Source organism: Salmo salar, chromosome ssa06, assembly GCF_905237065.1.
Source record: "Salmo salar chromosome ssa06, Ssal_v3.1, whole genome shotgun sequence".
Taxonomy (NCBI): Eukaryota; Metazoa; Chordata; class Actinopteri; order Salmoniformes; family Salmonidae; genus Salmo; species Salmo salar.
In genome coordinates this window covers 93,329,643-93,342,142 of record NC_059447.1, presented here as the reverse complement: position 1 = coordinate 93,342,142, position 12,500 = coordinate 93,329,643, and the positions used below count along the sequence as shown (strand labels likewise).

At 47.4% G+C, this 12,500-nt stretch overlaps 1 protein-coding gene across 1 annotated transcript in view; it reads right to left on the bottom strand.

Annotated features, from left to right (window-relative positions):
- nbas (NBAS subunit of NRZ tethering complex) overlaps positions 1-12,500 on the bottom strand; it is a 307,080-nt gene that overhangs the window by 274,791 nt on the left and 19,789 nt on the right. The window contains exons 9-12 of the mRNA XM_045721215.1: positions 11,187-11,285; positions 7,002-7,140; positions 4,218-4,283; positions 2,542-2,670 (exon numbers count right to left, since the gene is read on the bottom strand). Coding sequence (XP_045577171.1) covers positions 2,542-2,670; positions 4,218-4,283; positions 7,002-7,140; positions 11,187-11,285 — 433 coding nt within the window. The remainder of the gene's footprint in view (positions 1-2,541; positions 2,671-4,217; positions 4,284-7,001; positions 7,141-11,186; positions 11,286-12,500) is intronic.

The following is a 12,500-nucleotide window of genomic DNA, read 5'->3' as shown; positions in this document are numbered from 1 at the left end:
TCTGTAGGTGATGGCTTTGTTATGGAAGGACCAGCTAGCTTAGGGGACTCTTCTCCAGGTTCATCTCTCTGTAGGTGATGGCTTTGTTATGGAAGGACCAGCTTGCTTAGGGGACTCTACTCCAGGTTCATCTCTCTGTAGGTGATGGCTTTGTTATGGAAGGACCAGCTAGCTTAGGGGACTCTTCTCCAGGTTCATCTCTCTGTAGGTGATGGCTTTGTTATGGAAGGTTTGGGAATCGCTTCCTTTTAGGTGGTTGTAGAATTTAACGGCTCTTTTCTGGATTTTGATAATTAGCGGGTATCGGCTGGGGGACTCTCTGATCTCTCTGTAGGTGATGGCTTTGTTATGGAAGGACCAGCTAGCTTAGGGGACTCTTCTCCAGGTTCATCTCTCTGTAGGTGATGGCTTTGTTATGGAAGGACCAGCTAGCTTAGGGGACTCTTCTCCAGGTTCATCTCTCTGTAGGTGATGTCTTTGTTATGGAAGGACCAGCTTGCTTAGGGGACTCTTCTCCAGGTTCATCTCTCTGTAGGTGATGGCTTTGTTATGGAAGGACCAGCTTGCTTAGGGGACTCTTCTCCAGGTTCATCTCTCTGTAGGTGATGGCTTTGTTATGGAAGGACCAGCTTGCTTACGGGACTCTTCTCCAGGTTCATCTCTCTGTAGGTGATGGCTTTGTTATGGAAGGACCAGCTAGCTTAGGGGACTCTTCTCCAGGTTCATCTCTCTGTAGGTGATGGCTTTGTTATGGAAGGACCAGCTTGCTTAGGGGACTCTACTCCAGGTTCATCTCTCTGTAGGAGATGTCTTTGTTATGGAAGGACCAGCTTGCTTAGGGGACTCTCCTCCAGGTTCATCTCTCTGTAGGTGATGGCTTTGTTATGGAAGGACCAGCTAGCTTAGGGGACTCTTCTCCAGGTTCATCTCTCTGTAGGTGATGGCTTTGTTATGGAAGGACCAGCTTGCTTAGGGGACTCTTCTCCAGGTTCATCTCTCTGTAGGTGATGGCTTTGTTATGGAAGGACCAGCTTGCTTAGGGGACTCTTCTCCAGGTTCATCTCTCTGTAGGTGATGGCTTTGTTATGGAAGGACCAGCTTGCTTAGGGGACTCTTCTCCAGGTTCATCTCTCTGTAGGTGATGGCTTTGTTATGGAAGGACCAGCTTGCTTAGGGGACTCTACTCCAGGTTCATCTCTCTGTAGGAGATGTCTTTGTTATGGAAGGACCAGCTTGCTTAGGGGACTCTCCTCCAGGTTCATCTCTCTGTAGGTGATGTCTTTGTTATGGAAGGACCAGCTTGCTTAGGGGACTCTTCTCCAGGTTCATCTCTCTGTAGGTGATGTCTTTGTTATGGAAGGACCAGCTAGCTTAGGGGACTCTCCTCCAGGTTCATCTCTCTGTAGGAGATGTCTTTGTTATGGAAGGTTTGGGAATCGCTTCCTTTCAGGTGGTTGTAGAATTTAACGGCTCTTTTTCTGGATTTTGATCATTAGCGGGTATCGACCCAATTCTGCTCTGCATTATTTGGTGTTTAACGTTGTACACAGAGGATATTGGTGCAGAATTCACCTCTCTCTCTACCCAGTAGCAGACAGACCCTCTCCTAACCTCTCTCTCTACCCAGTAGCAGACAGACCCCCTCCTAACCTCTCTCTCTACCCAGTAGCAGACAGACCCTCTCCTAACCTCTCTACCCAGTAGCAGACAGACCCTCTCCTAACCTCTCTACCCAGTAGCAGACAGACCCTCTCCTAACCTCTCTCTCTACCCAGTAGCAGACAGACCCCCTCCTAACCTCTCTCTCTACCCAGTAGCAGACAGACCCTCTCCTAACCTCTCTACCCAGTAGCAGACAGACCCTCTCCTAGCCTCTCTACCCAGTAGCAGACAGACCCTCTCCTAACCTCTCTACCCAGTAGCAGACAGACCCTCTCCTAGCCTCTCTCTCTACCCAGTAGCAGACAGACCCTCTCCTAACCTCTCTCTCTACCCAGTAGCAGACAGACCCTCTCCTAACCTCTCTCTCTACCCAGTAGCAGACAGACCCTCTCCTAACCTCTCTACCCAGTAGCAGACAGACCCTCTCCTAACCTCTCTACCCAGTAGCAGACAGACCCTCTCCTAACCTCTCTACCCAGTAGCAGACAGACCCCCTCCTAACCTCTCTACCCAGTAGCAGACAGACCCTCTCCTAACCTCTCTACCCAGTAGCAGACAGACCCTCTCCTAACCTCTCTACCCAGTAGCAGACAGACCCTCTCCTAACCTCTCTACCCAGTAGCAGACAGACCCCCTCCTAACCTCTCTCTCTACCCAGTAGCAGACAGACCCCCTCCTAACCTCTCTACCCAGTAGCAGACAGACCCTCTCCTAACCTCTCTCTCTACCCAGTAGCAGACAGACCCTCTCCTAACCTCTCTACCCAGTAGCAGACAGACCCTCTCCTAACCTCTCTCTCTACCCAGTAGCAGACTGACCCTCTCCTAACCTCTCTACCCAGTAGCAGACAGACCCCCTCCTAACCAGCCCCCAGATCACCTGTAGTTGTTGGTCCCAGGAGACTGTCTGTCTGAGAGAAGGGAGGTCCCAGACAGACAGACGTCCAGAGAAATGGATGACGGCCAGGAGCGAACCGTCAGGAGACAGACTCATACGAAACACACCGTCCTGCACACAGAAACACACAGAGTTACACACACAGTTACACACACAGTTACACACACAGTTACACACACACAGAGTTACAGAGTTACACACACAGAGTTACACACACACACACACAGAGTTACAGAGTTACACACACAGAGTTACAGAGTTACAGAGTTACACAAACACACAGTTACACACACAGAGTTACAGAGTTACAGAGTTACACACAGAGTTACACACACAGAGTTACAGAGTTACAGAGTTACACAAACACACAGAGTTACAGAGTTACACACACAGAGTTACACACACAGAGTTACACACACACACAGAGTTACAGAGTTACACAAACACACAGTTACACACACAGAGTTACAGAGTTACACAAACACACAGTTACACACACAGAGTTACAGAGTTACAGAGTTACACAAACACACAGTTACACACACAGAGTTACAGAGTTACACACACAGTTACACACAAACACACAGTTACACACACACACACACACACAGAGTTACAGAGTTACACACAAACACAGAGTTACAACACACACACACACACAGAGTTACAGAGTTACACACACAGAGAGTTACAGAGTTACAGAGTTACACAAACACACAGTTACACACAGAGTTACAGAGTTACACAAACACACAGTTACACACACACACAGTTACAGAGTTACACACACAGAGTTACAGAGTTACACACAAACACAGAGTTAGAGTTACACAAACACACAGTTACACACACAGAGTTACACACACAGAGTTACAGAGTTACACAAACACACAGTTACACAAACACACAGAGTCACACTCAAACACACCGTCCTGCACACAGAGTTACAGAGTTACACAAACACACAGTTACACACACACACAGAGTTACAGAGTTACACAAACACACAGTTACACACAAACACAGAGTTACACACAAACACAGAGTTACACAAACACACAGAGTCACACTCAAACACACCGTCATGCACACAGAGTTACAGAGTTACAGAGTTACACAAACACACAGTTACACACACAGAGTTACACACACAAACACAGAGTTACACACACAAACACACCGTCCTGCACACAGAGTTACAAACACAGTTACACACAAACACAGAGTTACACACAGTTACACACAAACACACAGTTACACACAAACACAGAGTCAGAGTTACACACACAGTTACAAACCATCCTGCACACAGAGTTACAAACAGAGTTACACACAAACACAGAGTTACACACAAACACACAGTTACACACAAACACAGAGTTACACAAACACACAGAGTCACACACAAACACACAGAGTCACACACAAACACACAGAGTTACACACAAACACACAGAGTCACACACAAACACAGAGTTACACACAAACACACAGAGTTACACACAAACACACAGAGTTACACACAAACACACAGAGTTACACACAAACACACAGAGTTACACATAAACACAGAGTTACAAACAGAGTTAGACACAAACACAGAGTTAGAGAGTTAGAGAAGCCAGGAGGGAGAAGGAAATGAGGGACCAGAGAGGTACCTGTTCATTGTTGTGTCTCGAGAAGAGTTTGAAGCTGGGCACAGTGAAGAAACCTTTCTTCTGGTTCTAGACAGAGAGAGACACCAGGTTACAATACAATACAATACAATACAATACAATAAACACATTCAAATGAAATGTTTTAAATGGACAGGGAGTTTACATCAGCGGCAGGACTATTGTTTTCCAGTGGCAAGTAAGACAACAGAGATGGTAGCCTCCGATTCAAAAAGTAAGCTATTTCAGCTAACATGTCCAGGAAATGCGTGATAGATATGTTGACGTGCGACCTGTGAAAATATGATCCCGAATGATCCAGATCTCCGTCCGTCCGTCCGAATGATCCAGATATCTATCCGAATGATCCAGATATCTATCCGAATGATCCAGATATCTATCCGAATGATCCAGATATCTATCCGAATGATCCAGATATCTGAATGATCCAGATATCCGTCTGTCCGAATGATCCAGATATCTATCCGAATGATCCAGATATCTATCCGAATGATCCAGATATCTATCCGAATGATCCAGATATCTATCCGAATGATCCAGATATCTATCCGAATGATCCAGATATCTATCCGAATGATCCAGATATCTATCCGAATGATCCAGATATCTATTTGGTTCTTCAGAGAATCCGCTGACATCTTTATAGAGGCTATATTCCTCACTACCTGACCAAGTGGGAACTTAAAAACACTTTGTTGCTAAATGGCCATGTACCGTAAATTCCGGACTATAAGCCGCAACTTTTTTCCCAGGTTTTGAACCTCGCGGCTTAAACAATGACGCGGCTAATATATGGATTTTTCTCGCTTTCAAATTTTTTTTATAAAAAAAATAAACATTCTGTGACGTGCTCAGTTTTTTGGCGGCATGAAGCTTTCATTAGACCAATGAAATTGCCGAACGGGTTTTAAGGTCAAACAACTATGTTTGTTTACTGTTTAGATTAAATCGAGCGCTCTCAAACTTCCCATCATTCTGATTACGGTAGTCATTTTTGTCACCCTGATTCCTGGGGGCACAACAAAGTATTTGCAGCCACTCGACATCAGTGTAAATCGTGCATTTAAGGTGGCGCTCCGTGTTCAGCGGGAGGCTTGGATGACAAGTGGGGAGAAATCCTTCACTAAAACGGGCCGCATGCGAAGAGCAACTTGTGGTCAAGTCTGCCAGTGGGTCCTGACAGCGTGGAGCATTGTCAAAAAAATCCACTATCATCAACGGGTTTGGAAAGGCTGGACTGCTGCGTGTTGAAGAGGGCTCAGCGGGGGATTTGCCTCCGGATGAAAGTGACGAGAGCGACAATGAAAACGATCCAATATCGGATGAAGCAATTCTGAGGCTATTCCACTCCGACACCAAAGGAGATGGTTTCAGTGCACAGGAGGAGGAAGATAGTGACCAATGACTTTCTTGGTAGGCTACTGTTTACTGCTACTGTTTACTCCTTATAGAGCCCTACAATATATTTTATAGAGCCCTACAATATATTTTTATAGAGCCCTACAATATATTTTTATAGAGCCCTACAATATATTTTATAGAGCCCTACAATATATTTTTATAGAGCCCTACAATATATTTTTATAGAGCCCTACAATATATTATATAGAGCCCTACAATATATTTTTATAGAGCCCTACAATATATTTTTATAGAGCCCTACAATATATTTTATAGAGCCCTACAATATATTTTTATAGAGCCCTACAATATATTTTACAGCGCCCTACAATATATTGTATAGCCCTACGTAATATTTTACAGCGCCCTACATAATATTTTACAGCGCCCTACAATATATTGTAGAGCCCTACATAATATTTTACAGCGCGCTACAATATATTATATAGAGCGCTACAATATATTTTAGAGCCCTACAATATATTTTATAGAGCCCTACAATATATTTTATAGAGCCCTACAATATATTTTTATAGAGCCCTACATAATATTTTACAGCGCCCTACATAATATTTTACAGCGCCCTACAATATATTATATAGAGCCCTACAATATATTTTTACAGAGCCCTACAATATATTTTATAGAGCCCTACAATATATTATGTAGAGCCCTACAATATTTTTTACAGAGCCCTACAATATATTTTTACAGCGCCCTACAATATATTTTACAGCGCCCTACAATATATTTTACAGCGCCCTACAATATATTTTATAGAGCCCTACAATATATTTTATAGAGCCCTACATTATATTATATAGAGCCCTACAATATATTCTACAGAGCTCTACAATATATTCTACAGAGCCCTACAATATATTTTATAGAGCCCTACAATATATTATATAGAGCCCTACAATATATTATATAGAGCCCTACATTATATTATATAGAGCCCTACAATATATTCTACAGAGCTCTACAATATATTCTACAGAGCCCTACAATATATTTTATAGAGCCCTACAATATATTATATAGAGCCCTACAATATATTATATAGAGCCCTACAATATATTATATAGAGCCCTACAATATATTATATAGAGCCCTACAATATATTTTTATAGAGCCCTACAATATATTTTATAGAGCCCTACATTATATTCTACAGAGCCCTACAATATATTCTACAGAGCTCTACTATATATTCTACAGAGATCTACAATATATTCTACAGAGATCTACAATATATTCTACAGAGATCTACAATATATTATATAGAGATCTACAATATATTATATAGAGCCCTACATTATTCCTATAAAATCCGTAAATGTTTTATAATTGTAAGGTACTCACAGTGCTGGTGTCGTCCTCGTAGCTGGTGACCTGTTTGTAATGGGGCGATCCAGACAGAGCTCTCCAGGCCGTGAGGCCACAGCGGATCGCCCTGGACGCATCATCAACACCCGACTCACAACCCCCTACCAGCAGCAACCTGACACACACACACACACACACACACACACACACACACACACACACACACACACACACACACACACACACACCAAGATGTTATCATCTCTGTTGTTTCCACCAGTACCAGACCAAACAATGACAAGGCAGGATCCACAGTATCCTCTGGTTTAAAACACTGGAAACTTCAATGAGCTAGTCTGTCTGTGCACTGACCTAAACAATTCCTGAATACTCTACTAAACCACGCCCCGATTCCCATACTCTACCAAACCCCGCCCCGATTCCCATACTCTACCAAACCCCGCCCCGATTCCCATACTCTACCAAACCCCGCCCCGATTCCCATACTCTACCAAACCCCGCCCCGATTCCCATACTCTACCAAACCCCGCCCCCGATTCCCATACTCTACCAAACCCGCCCCGATTCCCATACTCTACCAAACCCCGCCCCGATTCCCATACTCTACCAAACCCCGCCCCGATTCCCATACTCTACCAAACCCCGCCCCGATTCCCATACTCTACCAAACCCCGCCCGATTCCCATACTCTACCAAACCCCGCCCGATTCCCATACTCTACCAAACCCCGCCCCGATTCCCATACTCTACCAAACCCCCGCCCCGATTCCCATACTCTACCAAACCCCGCCCCGATTCCCATACTCTACCAAACCCCGCCCGATTCCCATACTCTACCAAACCCCGCCCGATTCCCATACTCTACCAAACCCCGCCCCGATTCCCATACTCTACCAAACCCCGCCCCGATTCCCATACTCTACCAAACCCCGCCCCGATTCCCATACTCTACCAAACCCCGCCCCGATTCCCATACTCTACCAAACCCCGCCCGATTCCCATACTCTACCAAACCCCGCCCCGATTCCCATACTCTACCAAACCCCGCCCCGATTCCCATACTCTACCAAACCCCGCCCCGCCCGATTCCCATACTCTACCAAACCCCGCCCGATTCCCATACTCTACCAAACCCCGCCCCGATTCCCATACTCTACCAAACCACGCCCCGATTCCCATACTCTACCAAACCACGCCCCGATTCCCATACTCTACCAAACCACGCCCCGATTCCCATACTCTACCAAACCACGCCCCGATTCCCATACTCTACCAAACCACGCCCGATTCCCATACTCTACCAAACCACGCCCCGATTCCCATACTCTACCAAACCACGCCCGATTCCCATACTCTACCAAACCACGCCCCGATTCCCATACTCTACCAAACCACGCCCCGATTCCCATACTCTACCAAACCACGCCCCGATTCCCATACTCTACCAAACCACGCCCCGATTCCCATACTCTACCAAACCACGCCCCGATTCCCATACTCTACCAAACCACGCCCCGATTCCCATACTCTACCAAACCACGCCCCGATTCCCATACTCTACCAAACCACGCCCCCGATTCCCATACTCTACCAAACCACGCCCGATTCCCATACTCTACCAAACCACGCCCCGATTCCCATACTCTACCAAACCACGCCCGATTCCCATACTCTACCAAACCACGCCCGATTCCCATACTCTACCAAACCACGCCCCGATTCCCATACTCTACCAAACCACGCCCGATTCCCATACTCTACCAAACCACGCCCGATTCCCATACTCTACCAAACCACGCCCGATTCCCATACTCTACCAAACCACGCCCCGATTCCCATACTCTACCAAACCACGCCCGATTCCCATACTCTACCAAACCACGCCCGATTCCCATACTCTACCAAACCACGCCCCGATTCCCATACTCTACCAAACCACGCCCGATTCCCATACTCTACCAAACCACGCCCGATTCCCATACTCTACCAAACCACGCCCCGATTCCCATACTCTACCAAACCACGCCCGATTCCCATACTCTACCAAACCACGCCCCGATTCCCATACTCTACCAAACCACGCCCGATTCCCATACTCTACCAAACCACGCCCGATTCCCATACTCTACCAAACCACGCCCCGATTCCCATACTCTACCAAACCACGCCCGATTCCCATACTCTACCAAACCACGCCCCGATTCCCATACTCTACCAAACCACGCCCGATTCCCATACTCTACCAAACCACGCCCGATTCCCATAGTCTACCAAACCACGCCCGATTCCCATACTCTACCAAACCACGCCCGATTCCCATACTCTACCAAACCACGCCCCGATTCCCATACTCTACCAAACCACGCCCCGATTACCATACTCTACCAAACCACGCCCCGATTCCCATACTCTACCAAACCACGCCCCGATTCCCATACTCTACCAAACCACGCCCCGATTCCCATACTCTACCAAACCACGCCCCGATTCCCATACTCTACCAAACCACGCCCGATTCCCATACTCTACCAAACCACGCCCCGATTCCCATACTCTACCAAACCACGCCCCGATTCCCATACTCTACCAAACCACGCCCGATTCCCATACTCTACCAAACCACGCCCCGATTCCCATACTCTACCAAACCACGCCCGATTCCCATACTCTACTAAACCACGCCCGATTCCCATACTCTACTAAACCACGCCCCGATTCCCATACTCTACTAAACCACGCCCCGATTCCCATACTCTACTAAACCACGCCCCGATTCCCATACTCTACTAAACCACGCCCCGATTCCCATATTCTACTAAACCACGCCCCGATTCCCATACTCTACTAAACCACGCCCCGATTCCCATACTCTACTAAACCACGCCCCGATTCCCATACTCTACTAAACCACGCCCCGATTCCCATACTCTACTAAACCACGCCCCGATTCCCATATTCTACCAAACCACACCCCGATTAGCATATTCTACTAAACCACGCCCCGATTCCCATAGTCTACTAAACCACGCCCCGATTACCATACTCTACTAAACCACGCCCCGATTCCCATACTCTACCAAACCACGCCCCGATTCCCATACTCTACCAAACCACGCCCCGATTAGCATATTCTACTAAACCACGCCCCGATTCCCATACTCTACTAAACCACGCCCCGATTCCCATACTCTACCAAACCACGCCCCGATTACCATATTCTACCAAACCACGCCCCGATTACCATATTCTACCAAACCACGCCCCGATTACCATAGTCTACTAAACCACGCCCCGATTCCCATACTCTACTAAAACATAGACTTGTCTTTTCTAACTAGATCTGACAGCTGCTTTGCTACAACAGATATGTGCTTGTCTCACCCATCGTAATTAAGATTAAAGCACTAACTATGTCGCTCTGGATAAGAATGTCTAGGAAATGAGGGACATAAATGAATCTCCTGGGTCTTACACACAGATGAAGGTGAGGAGGCGAGGAAAGGAAAGGAGAGAGAAATGAGAAACACCCTGAAGCCGCGTGACTTACCGGTACCCGGGGTGGTATATCGCCGCGGTGATGCCGTGACTTACCGGTACCCGGGGTGGTATATCGCCGCGGTGATGCCGTGACTTACCGGTACCCGGGGTGGTATATCGCCGCGGTGATGCCGTGACTTACCGGTACACGGGGTGGTATATCGCGGTGGTGATGCCGTGACTTACCGGTACCCAGGGTGGTATATTGCCGCGGTGATGCCGTGACTTACCGGTACACGGGGTGGTATATCGCGGTGGTGATGCCGTGACTTACCGGTACCCGGGGTGGTATATCGCGGTGGTGATGCCGTGACTTACCGGTACCCAGGGTGGTATATTGCCACGGTGATGCCGTGACTTACCGGTACCCGGGGTGGTATATCGCCGTGGTGATGCCGTGACTTACCGGTACCCGGGGTGGTATATCGTCGTGGTGATGCCGTGACTTACCCGTGCGGTATATCGCCGTGGTGATGCCGTGACTTACCGGTACCCGTGGTGGTATATCGTCGTGGTGATGCCGTGACTTACCGGTACCCGGGGTGGTATATCGCCGTGGTGATGCCGTGACTTACCGGTACCCGGGGTGGTATATCGTCGTGGTGATGCCGTGACTTCCCGGTACCCGGGGTGGTATATCGTCGTGGTGATGCCGTGACTTACCGGTACCCGGGATGGTATATCGCCGTGGTGATGCCGTGAGAGTAGTGGGTGGAGAAACTAAAGCTGTGGTTTTCTTGGAAGCTCTGATTGGTCCCGACACTGAAAAGGGGCAGGGATAAAAAAAACACAATTAAAAACTTTGACTAAGTACATGTTGAATTTACAAAAAAATTATATAAATAAATTTATTTGCTGGGAACAATTTAGACAACAGGGATCTTGATCCAGGAAGGAGTTGAATATCTCTGCTGAAACCAAGAAGGTGGATCTTGACAACTAGCCACTTAGCTACTAGGAAGTTAGCAAAACAAACGCACAGCTGGGGATCACATGACATCTTAGATTCCTTACAGTTATATTTATAAAGAAGTGGCGTAGCACACGTCAAGCAGGGGGGGGGGCCCAGTCCATTATACTGTCTTGTCTGGTGTAATTCCCCTGTGTTATCTGGAGTAATTCGGGGGGCTATGGTCAGTCTGTTATATCTGGAGTATTTCTCCTGTCTCATCCGGTGTCCTGTGTGAATTTAAATATGCTCTCTCTAATTCTCTCTTTCTCTCTTTCTTTCTCTCTCTCGGAGGACCTGAGCCCTAGGACCATGCCTCAGGACTACCTAGCATGATGACTCCTTGCTGTCCCCAGTTCACCTGGCCGTGCTGCTACTCCAGTTTCAACTGTTCTGCCTACGGCTATGGAACCCTGACCTGTTCACCGGACGTGCTACCTGTCCCAGACCTGCTGTTTTCAACTCTCTAGAGACAGCAGGAGTGGTAGAGATACTCTCAATGATCAGCTATGAAAAGCCAACTGACATTTACTCCTGAGGTGCTGACCTGTTGCACCTTCTACAACCACTGTGATTATTATTATTTGACCCTGCTGGTCATTTATGAACGTTTGAACATCTAGGCCATGTTCTGTTATAATCTCCACCCGGCACAGCCAGTAGAGGACTGGTCACCCCTCAGAGCCTGGTTCCTCTCTACCCAGTACAGCCAGAAGAGGACTGACCACCCCTCAGAGCCTGGTTCCTCTCTACCCAGTACAGCCAGTAGAGGACTGGTCACCCCTCAGAGCCTGGTTCCTCTGGTCTACCCAGTACAGCCAGTAGAGGACTGGCCACCCCTCAGAGCCTGGTTCCTCTCTACCCAGTACAGCCAGTAGAGGACTGGCCCCCCCTCAGAGCCTGGTTCCTCTCTACCCAGTACAGCCAGAAGAGGACTGACCACCCCTCATAGCCTGGTTCCTCTCTAGGTTTCTTCCTAGGTTTTGGCCTTTCTAGGGAGTTTTTCCTAGGGAGTTTTTCCTAGGGAG